The sequence below is a fragment of the Neopsephotus bourkii genome, unplaced genomic scaffold (genome assembly GCF_033783945.1).
Source record: "Neopsephotus bourkii isolate Nb327-2 ecotype Australia unplaced genomic scaffold, CSIRO-AGI_Nbou_v1 NB_1474, whole genome shotgun sequence".
NCBI lineage: Eukaryota > Metazoa > Chordata > Aves > Psittaciformes > Psittacidae > Neopsephotus > Neopsephotus bourkii.
Genome location: NW_026901950.1, coordinates 587,355 through 614,628, shown reverse-complemented (window position 1 = coordinate 614,628; position 27,274 = coordinate 587,355). Strand labels below are relative to the sequence as shown.

Sequence of the window (27,274 nt, the reverse complement as noted above, 5' to 3'; positions counted from 1 at the left end):
TTGTGCAAGTCAAAGGACAGTGGTTTCTTGCAAAGAAACCAACTTTGACTATGAAGATGCTGTGCAGGAATTGCAAGAAATGCACAAATTTGTACGTTAGTTTATTGTACCCTTCCCTCTTTTTTCCCAATAGGTCTTGGGTTTTGGAGTCATGGTGCTGAAGTGTACTGTGTAGGAGTTGTGGTTTACAGTGGATGGACTCACACAGTTTTTATAAGCAGTTGAGAATACCAAAACCTGGAAATGCTGAACTGGCAGTTGTTCGTGCAGTTTCCTTCTTGACCCTCATGGCTGCCACAGCCCCCAGCACTCCTATGCTCTGCTCGTTAGGTGTGCCTCCTCATCAGGTTATCTTGCACTAGCTGGATGCAAGTTGTTTAGGTGGGGCATGTTTTAAAACATGAGCCTTCTGCTGAGAGTTGATACCGGGTGAGTTGGCATGGCAGGAGGAGTTGGGCATATACCTTAGTTCACTGCTTGATACTTGCTGAATAGTGATGATCAAGTTCTCAAACAAGGTCAGGCCTGACTCTCTCTGTCAGATGTGTTCAGAGGTGGAGAGTATCAAAACCAGCTCCTGAACCACAGAATAGGGATGAATAAGCTTCTGAGTTAAGTGGAAATTTAATCTCATGTTTTATTTATGGCTATTTATGTGAAAATTGGGACTGTATAAAGTAAAAGTGACTGCCTTGTTCCCCTTCAGATCCACTTCAGTTCATGTGTTTGCTCGCATTGCTCATATTGACTGCTTTGTCTATAGCCAGCAAAACTGGCAGCCATTTGGGCAGGTTTTTAGGGAAGTGTTGTTTTCTGGTTTTTTTCCCTGTTTCTGTTGGTCTTTTCAGTTAGACCTGCTTTGGGGTATGCAGACTGCAGGGTTGAATGGAGGAGAAGACAAAACGCTGAGCTTTCAGTAATCACACTTCACCCTGGAATATTTGGGAATGTGCTTAGCCACACAAAGCCATCAGTCAGTATTTCAAGGCAGTAACCATAGCCTTGGAAGGTTAATCAAAGAAAGTGTTTCCACTGTTAAGTGCTCAGCGAGTAAGGCTGTGGGCAGCCTCTCAGGGGCAACCCATGTCAGGGCCTTGCCACCCTCACAGGGAAGAACTTCTGCCTAAGATCTCATATCAGTCTCCCCTCTGTCAGGTTAAAGCCATTCCCTGTTGTTCTGTCCCTACAGGCCCTTGTCCAAAGCCCCTCTTTGAGGTTTCTTATAGCTCCCTTTAGGTACTGGTGCTGCTCTAAGGTCTCCCAGAGCCTTCTCTTCTCCAGGCTGAACCAGCCCAGCTCTCAGCCTGTCTCCAGAGGAGAGCTGCTCCAGCCCTCAGAAGCATCTCCATGTCTTCCTCTGGACTCACTCCAACAGCTCCATGTCCCTCTTGTGGTGTTGTCCCAGAGCTGGATACAGGACTGCAGGGGAGATCTCCCCAGAGAGCAGTAGAGAGGCAGAATCCACTCCTCAACCTGTTGCTTACGCTCTGGGGATCCAGCGTAGGACACAAGGGATTTCCGGGCTACAAGTGTAGCTCAGAATAGATAAATGGCAAAACTCCTTATCTGACTTCTTTTTCATCCCAGTCCTACACTGGTTTGCACCCCTGCTCTTCTCCCAACCCTCTCCAGTTCGTGTGTCAGGGAATATAATAGTTACAATAGTGCAGTGGTGACCTGACCGTGTTAGACAGCTTTTTGAGCCTTGCCTTGTAGATAAGGCCAACCTATTTTGTAGTTGTGCTTTAAACATGTTGTCTTCTTTACTGGCTATAAATGATTTGCTGTGCATCTTGATCTTTCTGGTATAGGGAAGACCAGATCATATTCTGATGCCAGGAGAAAATAACCCATCAAGTTTGTACTTTAGGAGGGTTTGTCATCTATATTCATTCAAGGAAGTAGGATCTTTATATTGATGACTGTATTGTGTGGTGAGGTGCATGCCAGTTTATAGTGGAATTAATTAATAGACAAATCTTGGGGCAGGTAGAACAGACCATTCCTGTTGACAGGGGTCAACAATAGCCTGTGTTGCAGCCATCCAGAGCGTTCTGTTTTGTTGTTTTCTCTTTATGAGTCAATGGGTAGTGTCATTTTATATAATTAGGTATAGACTGTTGTTTGGTGGTGTTTTGAAGGCTAGTTAGGGTGCAGTAGCTGTCAGATGGTAGGAGCTGCTGACCTGGTCTGAAGACCATCATGCCACATCAATATTTTTAAACAGGAAATTTCAGTATTACTTTCTGCTTGTAGTCTATGGTGGATCAAGAAATTCTGCTTAGCACCCACATTCTGCTGGGTCTCCCAAATGCTTGCAGGTCTTTTTAGCTGTCCTGGGAGACTTTTTGATCTTTGGGTTGCTGTGTCCCTTTTGGTCTTGCTCTCTTAATAAGAAAGTCATGCTAGGATTGCCTTTTTCTTTTTTTCTTCCCCCTCTCTCTTTTGGATGGTTGACGCATTTTTGGTCTTGGATGAGCCAGCTTGATCTGCTGGAAGCCAGGATGAAAGGGAAGTCCGTGGTTGGGATGTGTGCTGTGGTGCGGTGCACTGCACCATTACCCTGGACATGTTCACTGTGATAATACAAAAGCCATGGGACCTGAGCATGTCCAGCCCTACTTTAGGAAGCTTGTTCTCCATGGGATAAAGTTTTATTTTCTGCATATGCATTGGTCCCGTAGAGCAGTGTTTAGGCTTCTGTTGCATTCAAAGTCATTTTGCCACCTTGCAGAAGAAGTAGAAGCTGTTACGAGAAAGAAAATGTTGGGGTATTACCAGCCAGGGCTTCTTCGTTTCCTGGTGTCCCTAGGTAAGTGGGTTTTAGGGACACTTCCTTTTCTTTGACATGTTCTGGGCAGATGTACAGACCCTTGGAGTTCTGCCAGGAAGATGCTATGATAGCTGAGCATGCTGTTCCCTCATCCTGTTCCTGTCCTGCAGCTGGTGGTGTGACTGTGCCTGGAAAATTGTTCCATATCAGGACCATGCTTCCTCTATTCCCACCACCCCATATCTATAGCATAGGTTACTGTGGCCGCTGAGCAGCTATTTCTGTAGGATGGTTATTTAAACAGGAAGATGCATTGCAACATTAAGAGTTGATCTGATTCTGAAGCATGGTTGAAACCTGAAAAAAAACAAAGCTACCTCTTTGCCCTCACTCAAGCACCATATATTTATGCAACTTCATACGGTTTGGCATAAATGCCATCGAACAGCACAGTACAGCTGAGAGGCTGCAGCACCCCAGATGCTTCTTAGGGCAACAGGCTTTTCCTGACCAGGCAATTAGCTTCTAAAGCTGTAGGAGCGCAGGCACTTGTTTGGCCTTCCCTTTGCTAGGGGCAAAGGCATGCTTTGACTGGCCTGAGCTGATGTCTGCCAAAGGCATATCCACTGACAGAGCCAAGAGTACTGGAAGATGGTAGAGCAGTCAGTTAGAGGGTGGTTCTGCTTCTAATGTGGTAATAGCTTCTTCCTCATGTTTATTTCTGTCCTGTCCCTGCCTGGGGACTGCTGTGGCCAGGGCACTGTAGAAGCAACTCTCAACAGCAACATCCTACTTCTCTCTGCACCATATTCGTCTTTTCAGCCTCTTTTTAATGTATCTTCCCCTCCACTGCCACCATGCTTTGCTGCTGCCAAAGGCTGTGGCTGGCTGGGAGATACACATAGATACAGCCCTACCTCCAGCTGGAACATGCTTCAGCAGCGGCCCTGGGCCCTGCACCTGGCTCCACCCTCCATATCCCATTCCCCAAGAACTGCACAAGCAAAGTTTGTACATCTGTTTCTGCTGGACTTTGGATTCAATAAATGTCATTAAAATTACTTTGTTTGGTTTATTTCAGTGTGCTGACGTAAGTTCCTGTCCCTCTGCAGCTAGTGTTTGCATGCTACTTGCCCAGGCATGGGCAGCCTTGGAAAGCTAGGATTGCTAGTCAGAGGGGTGGGAAGAGAAATGCCATAGGCAAAATAATGGACAAGAACAGGGAGGGAGGGAGATGAAAAGTGTGTCAAAAGACAGAAGAGAGAAAGTAGGTACAGTTAAGATCTGGAAAGATGCAGACCCTGCATAGTGTGTAGAGCAGACACTGGGATCTGTCCTGAAGAATAAGCTTCCAAACTCTCTCATTACTCAGGGTAGAACAGCCACAAACGCTGTTTGCAAATCTTAGTCTTTCTGAGGAACTTCCATCTGCTTTTCCTGTGGCCAGATGCATACTTCCACACCATTGCTTCCTGCTTCAGCTATTTCAGGTTTTCCAGGTTGCAGGTCAGGTCACCATGGCGCTTGTTAGAAACAAAGCCCTGTCTTTGGCAGGAGCTTCTGCACCAGGTACCAGTGACCTTGAACAAACAGACTGAGCTGCAGTGGGACAGGTTTCTCCCCTAGAATGTGCATGGGTAGGGAGTGGTCCATGTGTCAATGGTAATGTCCATCTGTCTGCCATCATTTCAAGCCTGGCAGGTGCCAGAGCAGGAAGAGTCTGAGGTGTCAGGCTGTATCTTACTTGAACAACCATATTTTCTGTGATCACCGGGCCTTACACGTCTGTCCTTGGCATACAATCAGACAAGAGCTCAGCACAGATCTTGGTTTATGTTGCCTTCCCCATTCTCCTGTGCCCACTGGCAAGTCTGGCATGTTTGAACCTTGAGGCACAGGGAGATGTCAGAAGCACAGAAGCACAGAATCAGACTTGTTTGTGAGTGAAGGGACCTTAAAGCTCATTCAGTTACAACCGTCTGTCATGGGCAGGGACCCCTTCCACTAGACCAGGTTGCTCCAAGCCCCGTCCAGCCTGGCCTTGAACACTGCCAGGGATGGAGCAGCCACAGCTTCTCTGGGCACCCTGTGCCAGGGCCTCAGCACCCTCACAGGGAAGAACTTCTGCCTAAGATCTCACCTCAGTCTCCCTCTGCCAGTTTAAAGCCATTCCCCTTTGTCCAGTTCCCTACAGGTCCTTGTCAGAAGCCCCTCTCTAGCTTTCTTGTAGCCCCTTTAGGCACTGGGAGCTGCTCTAAGGTCTCCCCTTAAGGAGCCTTCTCTTCTCCAGGCTGAACAAGCCCAGCTCTCTCAGCCTGTCTCCAGAGCAGAGGTGCTATGGATGCCTCAGAGCATCTCCATGGCGTCCTCTGGACTGGCTCCAGCAAGTTGTCAGTTCACTTTCTTCTCTGCACTCTGTCAAAAGAGCGGCAGGCTAGCAAAGGCATAATGAAAATACTGCTTTTCATAATTTCCATCAGGGCACCTTGCATCGTCTCTGTGCTGTACATGGGCTGATGCTACACACTTCCAAGGCTGAGCATCTTATTTGTGTCCTGGTATTCTTAGATGTGTGATGCCAGTTTTATGCACTGCCTGACAGACATTCTGTATACATTGCTGGCACTCTTGGGATGGAAAGCTAAAATGCCGTGTTATTTCCACAGTGCACAGCAGTAAATGGTGTCTTTGCCCTATAGTGCCACTTCCCTGTTGCAGCTTTCCAAGGCAGAGCCTCATCTTAGATACAAAAGGTAGGTCCATCACAGGATCTGTCCAAAATGTCAAGAGTAGAGCAGAGTTGCTACTGAATGGGCAAGGCAGGGTTGAGCAGGAGTGGGTGGAAGATAGTTGGGGGTACTAGTACACACTTCATCCGTCTCCAGTGCTTAACAGCGAGCATGCATGAGCTGATCCTGCAACCATGTCCTGAAGTAACTCGAGTCTTTCATGCCATGTGCTCTGGTATGGTGTAATTCCGCCCTGTTCAGCAAGCAGCAGCAATGGAACTTGCTGTTCATTTTTTTTCACTGTGTGTTAGGACCAAGATAGCCTGCCAAGAAGGTAGGTGTTTCTGCTTTTTCTTGTTAGCAGGCCAAACAGAACTTTGGTTTGGTGCTGAACATACAAAAATATCCTCCCAAGCCCCCCTCATGGTTTCTGTTTTTCTTTCTTCACATTCTCTGGTTGATTGCACAGTCTGAGCTATTCTGAATCTGGCTGGTTGCAAATACATGTATCTTGGGTTTGGGGGTTGAAGAGTTCAATTCAAAGGACATCATTTGAACCTCTTTCTGTTCACTAGCTTCTGAGGTCCTGCCTGCAGGGTGGTTCTACCTGTGTATTTGCATGTGCACTTACCTTCAAAATGAGCTGTAGTGAAAACAGAAGCCTTAGGAGTTGGGAAGTTTAGGTTCTGCTTTGACTATTGCTATGGGCCAGGTGGCCAAGTCCATTCTGTTCTCTGCCTTTCTCTCCTCTTTATATGATTTTGCGCTTTCGAAGAGGGATGGGGAAGGAAAAGGAAGGAATGAACTATCTGTGCTAACTAGACCCTTCAGCCACTCTAGCTCACTACAGTCTATCAAGTATCGTTCTTTGGGGGACTGTGATCTACTTTTTATAAGAAAAAGAAAACTGCATTCTCCCATCCCATCCAGATGTCTGACATTTTGCAAGGAATCTGCACTTGGCATTGAGAATTTTTAGACTTGGTCAGCTGCACATATGTGTGATGTAGCCATGGCTCTAGACATCAGCTATCACCCAGAGACTGAAATGGGGTGTTACTTATACCACATAGCCTTGTTGGACTTAGTTACTGGTCAGAAACTGTTCGTTCGTGGGTGGTTCTAGCGTTTTTCTAGAAGCAGCTGCCCAGGATGGACGGCACCAGCCCACTGGGGGTGGGAAGGTGAGAGGACCTGGAAAGGAGCTGCGGCGGTGAGATGGCAGGTGGGAACCTGTGTGGAGAGAGCGTTGTCACAAGACTGACAATGCGTTTTGGAGTGATGACAGGAGCTTCATGGAAACATCAGGGGTAAAAAGGACAATAAAGGGAAAATGCTGGGATTAACTCAAAGAGAGCTAGGGAACAGTATAGAGAACAGCTACAGCCTGCTGCCCTCCATGGTGCACCTTAATCACCATTCTCAGAAGAACACTGTAGATCCAGAAAAGGTTCAGCTGATGATGGTCAGAAATGCAGGAATTAGCTAAATAGGCTAGGAGTCATCAGTCTGAGAAAGGGATGATTATGGGGGATTTTGCAGAGGTCTGTATAATGATGTATGTTCCGGAGAGACTGAACATGCAGTTTGCCATCTTCTCGAATGCAAGAACTACAGGATATCAGATACAAGTAGTAGGAGGCATGTTCTCATGCTCTTTGAAGTTACACTGTAAAACTGCTTATTGCAGTATACAGTGGATGGTATGAATGTTTCCATCTACTTAAAGGAGGATTGTACAATTTAATGGAAAGAAAATCCTTTGAGTACTAAGGGAGCAGAATCTCCACCTGGCTCAGTGTGTCTCTGCTGAAAGTGGTCACAGTGGTTAGTGAGAGCATGTTACACATGTGTTCTATGCTTATGCTGTCTCACTCTTGAATAGGACCCTTATCTGGGTTTACCCCATCTTCTGTATGACTGACCTTTATAAGAACTTGTCTTCCAGGTCTCAACAGTGGCTTCTGGAAGTACTTGAGTACAAGTGGTGCAGAAGTTAAAATGTCCAGGCAATTTTGTCAGTGTAAGTGTGGAGAAGGCATAAAGAAGTTTGAGGCAGCCCTTATAAAAGCAGTGTTAGGTTTTTTAAAGGAAGAAGCTATTAAGTAACTGGAGGCATGTGCAGTGCCATAGGAGTCAAAGGTTGTAATATCATAAACCTATTACTAGATGGCGATAGTAAATTGTTAATAAGGCAGGAAAGTCCCAAGTTTTCAGCAAGTGTTTTTGTATTTGGAGAGAAGTTGGAGGATGTATTTGCAAAATATGTGTGATGAGTTGCTCCCCACTCTGCTGGTAACTCAGGATAATGCCAAACACTTTTGATAGGGTACTCTATTTAAATCAATAGGCCCACATGACTTTGACCTAGAAGTATTAGAAGTGCTGATTGTTATTTTTAATTCAGATTATTAGGAAATTCCAGGAGACTGGCTGAAGTTGGCCAATGCTGGAATGCCCTGGATGCCATTGCCCTCATGTTTATTCTGGGCAGAATTTTAGAAATAATGAGACATTAGTTGATTAATAAATAACTGAAGGTTAGGTATATAATTAATACCGCACAACTTATGTTTACGGTGAATACGGTAACTTCTCCCCAACAAATATGGTTTGGTGTTTTAAGGTGACCATGGTGATTTGATAAGGCTGACAGTCTAGATTTAAAGCACTTAGTATTATGTCAGGTCCAAATTCAGCGTTATGCAACTTCTAAGCTGAAAAAGTTAACTCTGTATGTCATTAGCAAAGTGCTGGGTGAGCGAAATCTCCTGAACTGGTGGTATTAGTGATTCTCTGTGGAGAGTACCATTCAAATAAGACTTTGTCCAGGCACTGTTGCAATGCATACCAAATCTGACACTATCCTCAGGGTGCCTGCTTGAGTGAGTCCAGAGGAGGCCATGGAGATGTTCTGAGCATCCATAGCACCTCTGCTCTGGAGACAGGCTGAGAGTTGGGCTTGGTCAGCCTGGAGAAGAGAAGGCTCCTTAAGGGGAGACCTTAGAGCAGCTCCCAGTGCCTAAAGGGGCTACAAGAAAGCTAGAGAGGGGCTTCTGACAAGGACCTGTAGGGACAGGACAAAGGGGAATGGCTTTAAACTGGCAGAGGGAGACTGAGCTGAGCTCTTAGGCAGAAGCTCTCCCCTGTGACGGTGCTGAGGCGCTGGCAAAGGGTGCCCAGAGAAGCTGTGGCTGCCCCATCCCTGGCAGTGTTCAAGGCCAGGCTGGACGGGGCTTGGAGCAACCTGGTCTAGTGGAAGGTGTTCCTGTCTGTTGCTAGTGGGTTGGAACTGGATGAGCTTTAAGGTCCTTTACAACACAAACTGCTCTCTGATTCTATGAAGCCTTTCTTCAGTTGCTTCTGGCTGGAGTTCATCTCATCAGTGTGTTCATCAGCACCTTTGGGAGTACAGCAAGTGCTAGTACCATGAAGCACAAATCTTATAGGAGCAGGAGGAGTTGGTTTTTTTTTATTAGGATCTGTCGAGATCTGTAGGTGATGAAACCTTTTTTTTTTCTTTTCCTTATATTGCAGAACCTATAATGTCAGCGTTAGTGCAAGTTTTGTTTTAAATTGTCCTCACAGTTGGGCACACTGTTGCATTTCTTCTGGTAGCCTTACCCGGTGTGTAAGGTGATGTGTAAGCATCTGACTACGTAGTTGTATCCGATGACAAGCTCTTTTCAAATTCTTTTTAAGGCCAGAAATGTTGGGGTTTTTTTTAGAATAGCTAGAAATTTACATTTAGATTGTATTATATTAAGTAGCTTAGTAGATAAATTGATTAGAGTTATCATCTGAAGTTACCAACAGCTTCATGAGAGAAGTTCTGAACTGATGCACATGTCACAGATCTGGTTCTGGGGAGACTAAACTAATGGATCAGCGATGGCAGCCTTCCACAGGCCAGCAGCAGGGAAAATAAAATGGATAATGGAAAAGGGCCACAGTGTTAAAACCTTGGTATTTCAGTGATACTTTTACTAGATGGAGTCTTGACAGTGGAAGTTTGACAGTAGACTCTAGAGCCCCTATCACTACCTTCTTTGTTTTTGGCAACCCGATTTGGCATCAGTTTTGAGCTTGCTGAGGATGCTGTCTGTTCTGCTGTCCCTGTCCTTCCTGGAGGTGTTAGGCAGGACTGGTGCTACTGTTGACAGCTTGTTTGGAGCTGGTCCAAGGGAAGATGGAGCTGACTCTCGGACATCTCAGTCTGTTCCTGTGGATCTGTGGGACTTAACAGAGGGAATTATTCATTTCTGGTGTAGGATTTTCTAGGAGTCCTTCACACTTTCCACTGGCAAACTCTGACTGGAGGCACAAAATCTTGGGCCATGGCATATTTCAGTCTTGCTGCATTCCCTGAGTCTCCCATTGACATTCCTGTGGTGTGGTGCAATAAATGGAGGGCCTTGGCTATGCGCTCAGCGTTTCATGCTTTTCTGAGAACCCCTGAGTCTGTAAGTCAGCTGATGAAGACATCTGAATGCATGTAACTGAGCACCATTTTACGGGATTAAATTTCTGGTGCCTTCAGGTGGCTTTTGTTCTCTTTGTAGGAAAGTCAGGGCTTGCAGGAGTGTTCCAGCCCACCTTCACAGGGCTGCTTTCTGGGCTTTGCAGTGCTCAGTCTTTATTTGCCTTACACTTTACTTTCTACTTTTTTATCCCTCTCCTTGCCTGGTCTTTGCATTTTTTGTCTAGTCCTTTTGCCAAGACCATTGCTCCAGATTAACAGATTCTGTACTACCCTCAGGTTGTACACAGTCAGTGCACTCTCAAAGCACCTTCTTTTGCTTCCACTTCAGTTGGCACGGTCTGCCTAAGGACCCAGACCTATCTGTTTAAAACACAGGTGGTTGTTATTAATGTTGTGTCTATCTTAGGCTTTTTGATAGAAGCCCATCTCTCTGTGCCATGTGGTTTTGATTGTGTAGTTCATAGGAACACTATAAGGGGCTGGAAGGGTCCTGATTCTTTTTGGAAATCTTTTAATACAGTGTGTTGTGCTTTCTTTAAACTCTCTGATAAGACAATTCCTCAGAACTCTATGGTGTCCGTGCTCATGGCAAAGGGGTTGGAGCTATGTGAGCTTCAAGGTCCTGTCCAACCCAAACCATTCTATGGTTTTATGACTCCTCACCTGCCATAGTCTCCTGCTACATAGGAGTCTCTACCTATATGGTCTCCTAAAAGAGTCAGGGATAATCCATCTTGAGCAGTAGTGGCACCTGAAGTTGGCACAGGCATGGTTAGTAAATTCAGTTGGCATTCACTGAATCACTCTCTGGCCACAGCTGCAGGATCACTCTCCTCTGCTAGAGGGAGATGAGAGTACTGAAAAGAGAAGACCAGCGTGTTGCCTGAAGAACACTTCCACGTTTAAAAGATGGATTAATCTCTTTGTAGTTGCTAGTTATATCTGGCATTTCTACATGTAGGAAATTCATTAAAGAATCTACAAGAGAACTGGGGTACATCAGAACAAAACCAGGAGCTCGGCATGGTGGAATTACTGTGAGGTGTGGAAAAGGGCATGTGGGTAGAACGGTGTTCCTGACCCCAGCTGTAACCATGGCACAGTGTTACTGGCAGAAGAAATAAAATATATCTGTGTTAAAATTGGCCACTTTTAAAATTGCCAGCTGAAGGTTGTGCTGTACAATGTCCACAGAATGGGTAATGTCACCACCCAAGGGGAACACAGAAATCCTTATCAGCTGTTGGAAGGGTAATGTAAATGTGAGAGTGCAAAAGGTACCTCTGGCCATTGGGTTATTCCTGTGAGCAGACAATGCTGCACTTGGCCGAGAATTATTTTGTTAAATGCTTCTGCTGGAAGATGGTGTTAGGGGGAAACACAAGTGTTTTACAATGAGAAGCTTGTTTCACTGCAGGCAAGATAAAACAGAAATAGTATTTTAAAACAAAAAAAACTTTGTCAAAATGACTTTTTGCAGTGTCCCTTTAATTATTTGTCATAAGGGACAAATGAGGATGAAACCTATTGATGTATTATGATTTATGATTTTTCAGGTACTGGTATGTGAAAGTTAATATTGGGAAGAATCAGGAATAGGATTAAAAATTTTGAATTTCCTCCCAGAAAATTGTGTCCTGAGGCTATCACTGCTGTGTTGCTCAGCTGAGATGGCTTCACTGCTGACTGTCTCTTTTGTCTTTTCTTGTGCAGGATGGGATAAACATTCCTATGGGTACCACGGGGACGATGGGCACTCCTTCTGCTCTTCGGGGACAGGGCAGCCCTATGGCCCTACGTTCACCACTGGAGATGTGATTGGCTGCTGTGTCAACCTCATCAACAACACCTGCTTCTACACAAAAAATGGCCACAGCTTAGGTAAATAAAGGTGTTCTCAGGAGAGGGATGCTTCTACTCTGCTCTTGCTGATGGTTATTCTAATACTTGGCTTGTGTTATAACACTTGTCCCACATTTATAGAATAGGAGAGAAAAACAGCTCTGGACAGCAGTCAGGAGTTGTAAATTGGCTGCAAGACAGAAATTTCAGCATGTGAAAGGGTTTTTGTGCTGCTCCATCTGTTGAAGTAGGTTAGAATTGCATCCCCAGCTTCTGCTCCTTTCCTTTGCTACTGCACAGCTAGGGGAGGTTGGATCAGATGACAGATGGCTGGGCAACAGAGAAATAAAGAAGTGGTAAGTTTAGTTAGTGTATTATTCAAATACCTACAAAGCCACTGTATCACTGTCTTCTCATTTTTAAAAGGGACTTGTCCATCTGCGAGCCTTAACACATGGGTCCCAGCATTCCCAAAGTTAGACATTAATTCAGCTTAAGAAGTCTTACTTTAAGCACTGACCTATGATTTGCTTCATTCCACAGCTGTTTCAGGATTTCCCCTAAAGTTAAGGACTTCAGAACTTTGCCCAAAGGAATCTCTTACAGATGTTTTCCAGGCATCTGTCATACCTGATTTGCCTGAAATAAGAACTAGTGGCCATTTTCACTTAAAATATCTTTCACTTGGATGACATATTGTCCACCCCAGGCAAATTCTTGTCTTTCTTTTTTTTTTTTTTAAAATCACATAAGGCATGCAGTGTATTTTGATAAGTTCATATTGCTTTTTGTGCTGGAATTCATTTGGTTGGGCAGGGACAAGCACTCCTTTCCTTTGCTTCTCGTTGCTGTGTCAGTTCTACTTTGTTGAATTCAAGATGAAGTACCTGGTTGAATTCAAGATGTTGAATTCAAGATGAAGTACCTGTTGAGTTAAAGCATTCAACAGAACAAAAGTAGTTTTGAGTTACTGGCTGGGCTGAAGGAAGGAGTGGGATTGAGGTTTGGTGGAGAGTGTGTCATTTCTGGTAAGCTCTTGGGAAAAGTACTGGGCATCCTGGTATTGGAGAGAGATGGACATGCTGGAGAGTCCAGCAAAGGCCTGCCAAGATGATGAAAGGACTGGAGCATCTGGGATGGGGAGGGGATTCTGCCCCTCTACTGAGACTCTCCCCTGCAACAACAGGCAACAACACAAAAGGGATGTGAAGCTGTTGGAGTGAGTTCAGACGAGGCCATGGAGATGCTGCAAGGGCTGGAGCAGCTCTGCTCTGGAGACAGGCTGAGAGAGCTGGGCTGGGGCAGCCTGGAGAAGAGAAGTCTTCAGAGAGACTTTAGACCAGTTCCCACTGCCTAAAAGGGCTACAAGAAAGCTGGAGAGGGGCTTTGGACAAGGGTCTGTAGGGACAGGACAATGGGGAATGACTTTAACCTGACCGCGGGGAGACCGAGATGAGATCTTAGGCACAAGTTCTCCTCTGTGAGGGTGGTGAGGCGCTGGCACAGGATGCCCAGAGAAGCTGTGGCTGCCCCATCCCAGGCAGTGTTCAAGGCTAGGTTTGATGGGGCTTGGAGCAACCTGGTCTAGTGGAAGGTGTCCCTGCCTGTGGACGTGAATTGGAACTGGATGAGCCTTAATGCCCCTTCCAGCTCAAATCACTCTGTTATTCTATGATCTGTCCAAGGAGGGGAAAGGCTGAGAGAGCTGTGGCTGTTCAGCTGAGAAGGCTCAGGGGGATCTCAGCAGTATGTGTAGATACCTGAAGGAAGGGTGCGAAGCAGACAGAGCCAGGCTCTACTCAGTGGTGCCCAGCGCCAGGATGAGTGGCCATGGGCAAAAACTGAAACACAGGAGGCTTCCTCTGAACATCAGGAGACACTTTAACTGTGAGGGTGACTGAGCATTGGCATACGTTGCCCAGAGGAGTCATGAAGTCTCCTTGAAGGTTTTCAGAAGCCATCTGACATGGTCCTGGGCAACCAGCTATATGTGGCCTTGCTTGGGCAGAGGACTTGGACTAGATCATGATACTTCCAACCTCAGCCAGTGTGTGATTCTTTGAAGACAGCACACTATGCTACAGGTGTATCAGAGATACGGATCTGAGATGTGGGCTTTGCACCCTCAAATATCAAGGTGAATCCTTCCTCTGAGGCAGATGCAGAGAGGTCTGGTGCTCCTGCAGAACATTTTGCAGAGAGTTGTTTTCAGTTTTCCTCTAATTTTGTACCTCCCATTTGTTTGGTGCTTGGCTGGAAATGAGTCACATGCCTTCCGAGAAGCGTTCTCTAGTTTGTGACTCTGCATTCAGCAACTCGTCCTGATGCTTTGTAACAGGTTAGGAGGTTTCCATTCTTTGAGCATCCTTTGAGACTTGTTTTTAACATTTTAATTCTATAAATGGAGCCTCAATCAGGATCCCAGTGGGGAGTTTCTGAGAGTTAAGTGTTTGATCTGGCTTCTTTTTTAAAATTATAACTGTTTATCAGTCAGACCATGTATGATGCTGGGGTGTCCTGGTGAAGACTTGGGGTTTACTGTCTGGTGCCGTCAGTCACTGGTGAAGACACTAGGAGTAATTTCTGGTCTGTAAGTATTAGTTAATTGCTCAGATTTATATTATGTGGATTGTTCTAAATTTAATTTATAATCTATGGATGTTGCCCTTGCCAGTCAAAAATTGGGAGGACAAGCAGAGGTGTGAAAGCAGCTGCTGATGGTGTTGAGCAGGAGCTCTTGCTTAGGAATGAGAAAAGTTCCCCCATACAACAGTGACTAAGACACTGAAATAGTTAAAAAGATTTCACAAAATCTCTCCTTTTAGTTGCTGTCCTTGATGTTTAGTGTGTGCTTACACGAAAGTAGTGCAGTGGCTCGTGCTTGCTGTTTTTCTTTGTTGGAGGGGGTGGTTTTCCAGCTTCACTATTTTTCAACCTGACAGTGCTGTTGCTTTTGACTTCAATGAAAGCATAACAGTCAGGAAGAGGGGAGGTCTTCTGTTTAATGAATACAGATTTGTTTGTTTGAAATTTAATTTCTTTTTAGTGACCAGGAGTGTGCAGAGTAGTAGAAAGGGTGCTCTAGAAATTGTCCCTTGCTTCATCCTCTGTTCTGTTCCCAAGGCTGTCCTGTACCTGGGTCTCTGGGCATAGGAAGCCAAGCACAGAGCATGGTTCAGTGTCATTACCATACTCGTATTCTTTGCCTGATGTCCTGTTTTTTTCTTAATTTTTTTTTTGTCCCGAACAAAACAATGATCTATAAACATTTGGAGATCTTTATGGAAGTGGAGTTACCTGGTCTTTCTCCATTTTTAGTGCTACTTTTTCTTTAAAGGTGGGCTTTTGGGGTGAAAAGCTGTGTTTTCTAATGTGCCATTGAATGATCCCTTGGTGAGCAGCCTACCCCAGCAGTGAGCAATGTCAGTGGGAAGAAACAGGAGAGGAAGGGAATTAAGTTACACTATGCTTAGAGAACAAGCACAAGGAGGCTTCCTTCTCTTTGGCTTTCAGATGTATGGTACAAGACTTGAGATGTATGAGAAGACTATAGGTAGGAGACTCTCCTAAGAGTTCACAACTGGCTCATTCATGTACCAACTTCTCTTTGAGCTGTAGTGTAGTGGCATAATGGTTGTACTCAGAGAGGAGAGATGATGTAGTTAGAGGAGACAGAGTGATGGAATTACAAGGAAGTACAAGGGAGTAGCAGACTCATTGCTGGGCAGACCCAACAAAAGCTGCTGCAACATTTTACTGTCTTTTTACAAAAAAAGAAAACCTCAGCCAGGAAGACTGTTGTTAAGTGCCAGTGGTGCCACTGATAAACACAGCATTCAAGATAAGTGTTCCCCAGTGAATGCTGAGGAGAAGAGTCCCATGGGCCACAAATCAGTCTCTTACACAGCTTCTTACCGGCACAGAACAGATAGACTTAAGAGAGGAGGTGAGGCAGGTGTCAGCAGACGAACCAAGAGCAGATGGAGGCAGAAACAATGATTTATTTGAAAGTCTAAATGCTTTCTGCCCTGGTGGAAGCATATCCTTGAAGATCTTGAACATTTCATGATACTTAATGCTAACCTGAGAATCTCATTTCTGGGTTGTGTAACCCAAGGTTTACTTGGAAAGGGATAAATGTGCTTTTTTCTTGATGTTCCCTGACATAAAGCCCCTGAAGCTGTATATGTCTCCTCTTAAGGAATGAGATCATTGTGTAATACTGCTGCATCGTAAGACAGCCCCTTTGTGGTGCCGGTTAGCTTGACAGCATGGTTCCAGTGCCCTGCTTCTGGGCATTTGAATTTGTCACTTTTAGCAGAATTACAGCAACTTTGTCTTTCCCTAAAGATGTTATTCTCTCTTCACCATTTCTCTCTTCACCTTTTCAATCCTCTCTTTTTCATATGTTAATTAGATATCCCCCCTTTTGTTTTCCTTACAGTTTCTTCCATTGCTTAACCATGATCTTCCATTGTCTCCGTATTTTTCTATTTAATCAGATCCATCAGGAGCATGGTATAAGAACTGTTTTCTTGGCTACCAAATTCTGGATGTTCTTGTTGAAGCTAAGTATTGAACTCTGGAGACATCCCACAAAAACTGTTTGACATCATGCATAGTCTTAATTCCCTGTTCTGGAGTATGCCCTGAATGTCTTCTGGCTGCTGATAAAAGGCCTTTGACAAGTTCTGAACAGAGTCGTGGCAGTAAAAAACATGATGTGATGTGGCTAGAAGTGGGAAGGGAAAGAGAAAGAAATAGATGAGAGGAGGGAGACCAGTAACTAAAGGGAGCTGACAAGAAGACTGGAGAGGCAGTTTTTGCAAGGATAGGTAGTGCTAGCACTGCCTACTAAAAGTCATGGGAATGGCTTTAAACTTTCATTTGACTTAGTTATGTAACAGAGTTCAAAACATACAAATGCCTTAATTTAAAGGCAATGTAATAACTTTATAGAATCACAGAGTAGGTTTCACTGGGACAAGGTCCAAGCTGCCATCATGTTAATGAAACCATGTTGGCTATTTAGTAAAATATTCATGGTTTTTTTTATTTTGATTTTTCATTCTGTGCTGTATAAAACAGTAAATATTTTGTGGAATCACAGAGTAGTTTGGGTTAGAAGGGATCTTAAAGCTCATCCGGTTCCAGCCCCCTGCCATGGGCAGGGGCATCTTCCACTAGACCAGGTTGCTCCAAGCCCCATCCAACCTGACCTTGAACACTGCCAGAGATGGAGCAGCCACAGCTTCTCTGGGCATCCTGTGCCAGGGCCTCAGCACCCTCACAGGGAAGAACTTCTGCCTAAAATCTCATCTCAGTCTCCCCTCTGTCAGGTTAAAGCCATTCACCATTGTTCTGTCCCTACAGGCCTTTGCTCAAAACCCCTCCCCAGATTTCTTTTAGCCCCTTTAGGCACTGGAGCTGCTCTGAGGTCTCCATGGAGTTTTCTCTTCTTCAGGCTTGTTCAGCCCAGCTCTCTCAGCCTGTCTCCAGAGCAGAGCTGCGCCAGCGCTGGCAGCATCAATGTGTCCTCCTCTGGACATGCTCCAGCAGCTCCGCATCCCTCTTGTGTTGTTGCCCCAGAGATGGACACAGGACTGCAGGGGGTTCTTCCCAGAGCACAGCAGAGGGTCACAATCTCCTCCCTTGACCTCCTGGCCTTGCAGATGCAGAACGTTGTGGAGCTGTGTCCAGGGATAGCCTGATACTAGCTGGGCGTTGTCTTTGGCCACAACTGTCAGCCATCCTAGGCAGTGCCTGCCTTTGTCTCAGCATCTCTTTTCTGGCATGCTAAATGTAAATGAAAAGGGAAACTATACACTTCATTTCCATTTCTTCTATTTGGAACTGTAGCAGTGTAGTTTAGAATGGAACTGTTCTTGATACACTATTTCTCAGGTGCTCTTGGGTCCTGTTGCAAGGCTGTTCCCCAGCAGTAACGCAAAGTTTTGAATATTCATATCTGTCTCTCTGGCTAGTAAGAACTAGTTATAGCCTAAATCAAATCAGTATTATAGTAAAATCTGTAAAGCCAAAGTGAGTCTTGAAAACAGTTCCTTTGTAGTAACAAGGGAGTGAAGAGGGACAAGCAAAGGAAAGAGGAGCTGCCTTTTAGAAAACCAAATTTTTGGGGCGGATGCCGGAAACATTTGGGCTTTTCCCTGAACCTTTCTCCAGATGCAAAACCTTGCAGAGGAGGAGTCCGGGGAGGGAAGTTACTTCTAGATACAGCAGCTCGTGAAGAGCAGGGTTAGAGCTGAGAGTTACTGAAACACAGAAATGTTTTGTAGCATATTAAGGATGTAGCCTAGCAGGGAGAAAATCCTTTGTCTTTTTAATTTTAATATTTTTCCCCCTACAGGTATAGCCTTTACAGACCTCCCTGTAAGTACACCTCTTTTCAGTATTTTAACTACAGATGGAAACAGAAGGGAGGGGGACGAGCGTGTGTGTGTGTGTGTGATGTGTTTGATGCCTTGTTAAAGAAATGGTAAAGCATTACTGAATGATGTGGATGCTTCTTTTTCTGTGACTTTGTAATCCTGTGCCTGGGTTTGTGGACTATTCGCATGCCTTCTCTCATCCCTCATCACCTTTAGAGGGTGAGGAATCCTCTAGATGTGGTGAGGGATCCTTCTGGAATTAAAGCTAGGATTCAAACTTCATTACAGGTCAACATCTTCCCAATGTAGATTCAGCTGTGGGGAGTGTATGTGCAAAGCCATCGAGTAGCCTTCATATGTCCCATCAGCAGGCTGGCTGTATCATGCGTGCTCGTCACACAGGTTTTTGACAGGCCTTCTCCCACACTGAGTAACCAACTCATGGAATCACTGGAGCAATGGCCCCACTATCATGTGGGGCTGATAGTTACTCCTCTGACTCACCAACTAGTATCAAGCTACTCTTGAGTGCAGTGACAACAGCTGAGTTACACCAGGCAATAGCATCTAGTCAGAATGCAGAAAAGCACGATTTTCGCCGTGGGTCATGAGCAAAACCGTGGTTGCTCGTTTTTGGGCTCAGGTGTTCCTGAACAAGGAGCAGATGTTTAGGAAGACAAGATAAAATGAGATCAGGCATACACTAATGCATCCACTGCACCCACTTCCCTCACACAGAGAACTTTCTGTCTCTGAGGTTACACTCCTGTCTTTGTAATTCATAACTCTAAGTGAATTTCCTCTGAAGAATTCCTTAATTTCCATAACTTAGGCCTCAAAAGTGCTTATTTGCTTGGCTGACTTCTGTACTGTTTGGAAGAAAGCTTGTTCTTCTCTGCTTGGCGCCTCCTGCCAAAAAACCTTATTTTGTTCCTCTAAGTTTTGTGTTGTGAGAAATAATGCCTAGCATTCCCTGTTCACCTTCGCAATGGGATTTCCCACTTTACCCATCTCTCCCACTGTCTATGCTGAAAGATGTTCCAGTTATTTAATTTGCCTTTCCACATCAGCTGTTAATACAGCTTGGTGCCCAGGCTTACTGAGCCCAGGGCATCCCCCAGACTGTTGTTGCTTGATCTCACCAGATCATCCTTACAGGGTCTCATGCTTCTCTGTGTGTCCTGTGCAGAGGAGATGCTGGTTTAGTGGTAAACTGGAAGAAGACCTGATCAGACTGTTTTGGAGATAAGCTATTCAAATGCCTTGTGACAGGGTCTCTAATGGTTGAAGAGTATCTCTCTGCCTTTTACCAGCCCATATGCTGAGCTGTTTTCCATGGAAATCTCCTTCTGACTTTTACAGCAGCAGCTCATCCATAACTGTTACTCTTGTCCAAGAAGGAGAATAGTGGCCCTATTGGCGTCCTGCTATTGAGAATTATCCTATCTGAGATAATTTCTCTTTAAAAAGAAGTTTAGAGACACTTGAGTGGGTTATTTCACCTCCTGACTGTGGGTGCGAGCAAGAGCAGCAGACTTCTGCCCCAGTGTGGGTTTTGGACATTCCTCTTCATGTGCTAAATGACCCAGCTGCTGTGTTGGCTGCGCGTGACTTCTTTCAGTCCTGTTACCCTTTTCCAATATCATTCCCTTGAATTCCTGCCTTCTTGCCTCACCCTTGCAGGCACCTCTCTATTCCATGTCCTTTTCTGGCCCTTTTTGCTCCCTTGGTGCTTCATGGCTTCTTTGTTGTTCTTCCAACCAGTTCTGGTTGCTGCCCTTTCCTGAAGAAGGGAATACCTAACCCAAGACAGTCTTTTGGTTTAAATATAATTACTATTGTCAGAGACTGTAGAAATCTTGAGGTAGTAGGGAATTGGAAGCTTGTCTAACTTGCAAGTGGTATTTTTCACCCAGACTCGAACGCAATGTACATGTGTAAAGAAGAGAGAACATCCATTTTATGAAAGTTATGCAGTGTAATTTGGTTCTTCCCGTGCTAAAGCCACAGTCTAAAAATTGAACTGGAAGCAGGAACGGAAGCAGCAGCCCCACCTGAGTGACCTTGAGTTTCTCTGCTTTGAGCAGCTTGACATACAGTTTTGGCTCTGGCTCTGTTCCATAGCTAATTCCTGAAGTCCCCCAGGAAGGAGCTGAAGGAGGAAGGTTTTTTCTTATATTCCAGCCAGTGTGATGAAGCTGACTGGTAGCACACGTCTGTGAGAAGCTTGGCTAGTAGACCCAATCAATTTTACACCTTTTAAGCTTAAACAACTTCTAGGGTTGACATGTCCATAAGGTTACACAATTAATTTGACCCTTCGAAACATTATACCAGTGTAGAAATTGTTTCCTTGAAGTGCTTATTGCAAAATTCCTCTTTTCGAGGCAAATGATGAAGACAATATTTTGCAGTATTCACAATATTAGGAAGTTGGAATGAGTACTTTCTGCTGAAAGCCACATTTTGTTGTGATAAGTCACACATGGTGAAATTTATTTGCTTCAGCTTTTTTGAATTCCCTCTAAAGAGGCATTGTATTTCTATGAAAATACTGTGTGGCATTAGCATAAGCTGAAATTAATGGAAAAATAACTGCTTTCAAATAGAAGGGAATATCCCACAGAGGGATTTTTCCCCTCTTATACCAGTTTAAGTCAATCCTGGGGCCCAACTGTCTTATTTATGCAAGCCCATGTAAGGTTCATCCTGCTTGGCTGTTTGCGGAAATGTGGAAAAGCAGGATGTGGAAGAGCTCAGGGTGGGATTGCAGGGGTGCAAAGAGACAAGGGGGTTAAAAACCAAGTAAAAATGAACTAGGAAGCTGTGAGCAGCTAACCAACGTCAGAGGCAAGAGGTGCTCCAGATGATACAGGGAAGGTCTGAAGATCTTGGCAGAAGTATCTGCCTGATCAGTGGGCTCTGGGGGTGAGGTCTCCTTGCATCTGGCAGGGTGGTGAAGATATGTGTAGTTTCCAACATCTGCTAACCACAGAGGACATGTCTCACATGTGAAAAATGGAATTTTGAGAGTACTTTGGGGTGGGCAGCTTCCCCTCAAAGATGAACACACCTCAAAGTGGCTGAAAAATATGTGGTATGTTGTAACTTGAGGATTTTTACTTCTAACTTCCAGGTATTATGGGTGTTTGATTCCTGGCTTTTGGATGTCCTTGGTTTCATAATACTAAACAGCTAAGTTAATAAACAAGTTGACATTATGGACTGTGGAAAAGATCTGATCCCTCATTACAGATATTTCCTTGTCAGCAAGGTTTGAAAGAGGAGAGACTGACTTTAAGCATGGCGTTTTCCTCTGGTAGCTCTTCTTGTGCCATGCTGTTATTTTCTTCACACACCTCTAACCCAGCCACTTCCTTGGTGTAAGAATAGGAAAGGAAGAGGTGTGCTGAGTCAGCAGTGATGTGGTCATTTCACAGCTTCATGTTTTTTCCTTTTTTTTTTTTGAGATTCAGTCATTTCAAAGGTAGAGGAGGTTCGTCAGGACCTTATCCAGTTGAGTTTTGAAAATCTCAGAGGTCAGGAGTGCTTCAGTCTCTTTGGAAACCTGTTCCGATCCTTAATCATCCTTACAAGGAAAAATTTCTTTCATACGTCCCACCAAAATTTCCCTGGCTGCAGCTTGTACCCATTGTCCTTTCACTGAACACCCTTGAGAAGAATCTGTCTCCATCTTTCTTATCACATCCCTTTTGGAGTGGGAGTTTTGCAGTTAGATTTTCCCTTTTGGAATGGAAGACTTGCAGTTAGATTTTCCCTTTTGTCTTCTCCAGGGTCATTCCCTCAGCCTCTTCGTATGTGCTGTGCACTCCAACCCTCTTACCCACATAGCAGAACCCTGCTGGGCCCCATTTGTGCATTTTTCTTGTCCTGGGGATGTGGATATGGAGGTGGAGAACCAGGTATGATACTGCAGAAGTAACCATGCCAGCAAAAGCAGAGAGAAGTAATTGCTTCCCAAAACATGCTGGCTACATTTTTGCCAGTGGGATTAAGATTCTTCTGAGTTCTGCTTCATTAATACATTAGTATAAAGTAAAATACCCAGCAAGGTTTCAAGGGACAGTCATTGACATTGCCAATGTCTCAGGTCTCTGCAATAGTGAAAAACGAGTTGAATAGATGTTCCAGATAACTGCAGGGAAACCCATGCCCTTACTATAGAGGAGGAGAGAACTTAGGCTTTCTTTAGGATGACTGCTTATCCCGTAGTAGTAGATCTCGCTGATTTGACCTAGAGGGAGAGGTCTGCCTTTCTGCTGATCTGGTGTCTGACATGGGTTTCACCATAAGCAAGAACCAGGCACCTTCCAGACTCTTAATTCCACTGCGGACATCCATGTGCCTTGCCCAGTGTCTGTTTTCTGGCTGGGTTGACATCCAGCGTGTCAGAGCAAAGTGAGAAAACCCAAGTGAGTGAGCAGCATGGGAGAAATTTTTCCGTGAACCCTGCAAGCTATAGCAGATGCTCTGAAGCAGAGGATTGGTGAAGTTTGTGTTGCAAACAAAAAAGTAATTTGTGCTGCAGAAAAGTAACATGACAGTGAATGTAACATGTTCTTAAAAAATGTGGTCCAGAGTATGAGAACCAGGCACTCCTCTCTACACCTCTTCTGATGCCATTTCTCTTTTTGCTACGTTTAAGTGGCTCAGGGATTCAATTTGTATCCAGAAACTTATTCTTAAAAGAGCCTGAATTCAGGGAACTTCTGGATAGATTTTGACTACCTGTTCTCAATTAGATCATCTTTGGAAGCAAAATTACTGACTGAATTTTAGAGGTCTATTCACAGCGGTAATTTTTTCTTTTCTCCATATTCTGGTGGTGAGTGAAAGCTTACATTTGGATCCATAGGCTTCTTCTTAAAATGAAATTCATCTATCAGCAGTGGAATTTCTTGTGTGTAGGACTTACTGTCTTGGGGCCATCAAAGACTTAACCTCAGAGCTCCATTACCAGCCATTCCCTTGTCATCAGAGATGTAAAATATTCGGAGAACAGCTGCCAAGAAATAAGAGAAATCTGTCAAAAAAAATGAAGAACACATAGATCTGTTGATTGACATAATGCACCTTCCATTTTTATTCTTCTTGTTGTTGATCTTCTTCTTCTTACTATTATTATTAGCTGCTGGCTCATGAATTTTGGTAGAAATCGCATGGAAAACTAAGCCAGGAAGTGGACAGGCCATGGGCAGCAGCCATGGTGTCAATCACTGACTGCTGGGAGATTGAACCCATGGCTCTATAATTTTATGCAATAGTTTTCAATAACTGCACAGTAAGTTGTGGGGCTCCCTGAGAGCTTCCCGAAGGGCTGTTGCCCTCCCCACTCCAGTACATTGTTCAATGTAAAGAGCAGCATTTCTGTCTTACCAAACCGTATAACTGGCTGGAACAGAAGGCTGGGTTTGATAGAGGGTTTTTTTTTCTTCCTTCCCAGTCAAATCTCTACCCTACAGTGGGTCTCCAGACTCCAGGAGAGATAGTCGATGCCAACTTTGGGCAGCAGCCATTTGTGTTCGACATTGAGGACTACATGAAGGAATGGCAAGCGAAGATTCAGAGCACCATTAAGCGGTTTCCCATAGGAGACAGACTAGGCGAGTGGCAAGCCATGCTGCAAAAGTAAGTCACTGTTTTGGTGTTCAGCTTCCTCCGTTCTGTTAGGCTGTAAATACTTTGTAATGCTAATTTATACATTCTTATGGCAAAAATTGACAGGCAGTGAGTTTTGCTCAAGTTGTTTTACCCTGTGTTTTGTTGTTTGATAGTCTTTCCTTTGTAGATTGCTGCTGTTTCTAATGTAAAAGATATGGGAGAAGTTTTCAGCCAAAGACTGCATGAAAGCTTGTAGGAATGGGAGAAGATACACTTTGAGGTGATCACAGGGGGAAAGGGGTGGAAAGGACACCTTAAAAACTCTTTAACATAGGAGAAAAGTCAGTATGTAAGCTGAATTGAGAAATGAAAGAGCAAAAAATAGCCTAACCAGAGGCTTCCAAACCCAACTTAACTGAAGACACAGTTACGGCACTTTGTAAATGTACAAATATTGAATGGCAAAAAGGACTGAGTGGAACTTGGTGAGAACAATTAACAAGATTTGTCAGGGATCAAGAATATCATCTATCTGAAGAAAGACCCAACTGACTAAAGCTCCACAGCTTGGAAGCAGGTAATTGAGGAAGGTGGACTGTAGTTGTCTATTGTCAGTCATTCACACCATGAAGGGCATGACTAGAAAGTGATTATTCACTATTTCACAAACCACAAGAATTAGAGAAAAAACATCTTCTCACTTAAAAATATTTTTTTATATTATTTGAAACTGTGGGACTTGCTGCTGCAAGAAATAGTGGGAGTTTAGGTATAAGCAGATTTTCAGATACACAGTATCTTAAGTATTCACAGTAATTCATGGAGACAAATTCCATGGTGGTATTTTAAACCCACAAGTTTGTGGCTGTCGATTCTGTCTCTGATCACAGAGAGCTCTATGTTTCACCTTTTTATTATATTCTTTCCCTAAACAGCTGATACTGGTCACTGTCACCCAGGAGACTTAGATGCTGTGATGATTGCATCCATGTGATTATGCTTGTTTTCTGTTAATCTTGTATTTAGTTACTTGCAGATAATTCAGGGCAGCCAGCAAAACCTTTGAAAAACAACTAGCAGAAGCTATTGAAAATAATAATAATATCTTTCTTTACGAAAATAATGAGCAGAAGGCCTGCCAGAGATTTTGTAGGGCCTATAGGAAGACTGCATTATAAAAAGAGACCTTGTGGAGGGTAAGACCATATGCAGTTGAATTCTTTGCCTGTGTGTCTAGAACTCAGGTAGGTTGTACTAGAATGCTTGTTTGTGAGGGACTTGTCAGAGCCTGTGTCTGGGATTGAAGTGTCTGTCAAAGAAGCAGTGGAAGAAATAGGTGAGTGAAGAAAGTCTGTGGGATCAGATACTTGCCTAGAATCCTAAAGAGACCCAAGGAGAAAACAGGTGTACTTGTGGCGGTGGAGCAGAGATTCTCTCCAAACTGCCTAGGGTCAAGAGAAGGGGAGGATGGTGTGTATGATATTGTGTTTCATGTAGGGTTTCAGAAGAGTTCAGAAGAGATGCCATGTTTCTTGGCTGAGAGAACCTTGGTTCATGGGCTGAGAGAACCTTGATGTCTAGGTTGGACAGACGTGTAAAAGCACTACTGAAATGTGTATGTGTTGGGCACATGGAGAAATAGGATGTGGATTTTGCAAAGAGGAGCCTGCACACATTGATATGGTTGTTGGGCTGCTGTCTTCATCTTGGAAGTCCAAAAGGCTTTTGAGAAGTTCCCTTGCTGTAAACTAAGGGGGGACTATGCAGCCAGAGGCTAATGTCCAGTGTTGATTATGAGTTGTTTTAAGAGACAAAAGAGGGAATTATTGGGCAAGGGACTGTTACTTTGGGATAACGAGACTGTAAAGAGACTTGGATCCATGCGGTAGTGTCTGTGGTGTTGAGGATGTTAAGAGATGGATGGAAAGAAGGGGCTCTCCAGGAAATAATGAGATCTTTGGGATATGATGAATCATTACACAGAAATGTCAGCTCCCTTTCTTTTTCTTTTTTTTTTCCTTTTTTTTTTTTTTGTAAAAAGCAGGGAAACATGGGTAATGCAAGGATTTGTCAGGGAAAATACAGAGGCCAAAAGATAATTCTGTCACTGCGTGAATATGTAGTGTACCATTAATGTGATGTTTTGGTTCTCTCTCTCCAAAAGTATGTAATAGAAGTGAGAAAAGCATGAAAAAAATACCCAAAGTAGGATCTGCCTTTGCACATGGGGTGGGTGTAAGGCAGGGAACAAATATACAACATCAAGGGATATGATTGTGAGGGGTAAGGCAGATGTATGAAATAAATGTGTTGAATACCCTTTAGAAGGTGATGAAGGAACAATTGTACTGCAAGAATTAAAGGACATCATGTGACCTTCTATAGAAAGGTGACCTGCTTAGTGGATGGGGGAAAGGCTGTATATGTTGTCTACCTAGACTTTACTAAAACCTTTGACACTGTTTCCAGCAGCATTCTCCCGGAGAAACTGGCTGCTCGTGGCTTGGATGGTATACTCTTCACTGGATAAAAAACTGGCTGGACAGCTGAGCCGAAAGATTGTTGATGACAAGTCACAAGTGGTGTTCCCTAAGGCTTAGTAGTGTGGCCAGTTCTGTTTAATATCTTTATCTTTTTAACCTGGTGTCATCTGCAAACTTACTGAGGAAGCACAAAGGGATCAAGTGCCCCCTCAGTAAGTTTGCGAATGACACCAGGTTGGGTGGGAGTGTTGATCTGCTGCAGGGTAGGAAGGCTCTGCAGAGAGATCTGGACAGGCTGGGTGAATGGGCTGTGGCCAGTGGTATGAGGTTCAACAAGGCAAAGTGCCAGTTCCTTCACTTGGGCCACAACAACCCCATGCAACGCTCCAGGTTTGGGGAAGAGTGGCTGAAAGCTGCTTGGTGGAGAAGGGCCTGAGGATGCTGAGTGACAGAGCTGAACATGAGCCAACTTGAGCCCAGGCAGCCAAGAATGCCAACAATATCCTGGCCTCCATCAGCACCAGTGTGGCAGCAGGGACAGGGCAGTGATCATCCCCCTGTACTGAGCACTGGTGAGGCCACACCTTGAATCCTGTGTTTAGTTCTGGGCCCTTCACTACAGGAGAGACATTGAGGTTCTGGAGTGGGTCCAGAGAAGGGCAGAGGATCTGGGGAAGAGCCTGGAGCACAGGTGTGATGGGGAATGGTTGAAGGACCTGGGGGGTTTAGTCTGGAGAAGAGAAGGCCCAGGGGGGGACCTTATCACTTTCTGCAACTACCTGGCAGGAGGATGTAACCAGCATATGGCTGGTGTCTTCTCCCAAGGAACAAGGGATAGGGCAAGAGGAAATCACAGTATCACAGTAGGTTAGAGATTGGAAGGGACCTCAAAAGATCATCTAGTCCAGTCCCCCTGCCGGAGCAGGAACACCTAGATAAGGTTACACAGGAAC

The 27,274-nt window shown here is 44.5% G+C and overlaps 1 protein-coding gene across 6 annotated transcripts in view; it reads left to right on the top strand.

Moving 5' to 3' along the window:
- The window catches only part of RANBP10 (RAN binding protein 10), a 68,161-nt gene that overhangs the window by 25,807 nt on the left and 15,080 nt on the right, over positions 1 to 27,274 (top strand). For 5 of the 6 annotated variants that reach the window (XM_061369111.1, XM_061369113.1, XM_061369110.1 and 2 more), the window contains 3 exons: positions 11,699 to 11,866; positions 18,195 to 18,217; positions 23,681 to 23,865. In XM_061369111.1, coding sequence (XP_061225095.1) covers positions 11,699 to 11,866; positions 18,195 to 18,217; positions 23,681 to 23,865 — 376 coding nt within the window. Of the gene's footprint in view, positions 1 to 11,698; positions 11,867 to 18,194; positions 18,218 to 23,680; positions 23,866 to 27,274 lie in introns of those variants that run through there. The other variant, XM_061369115.1, reaches the window with a different exon arrangement.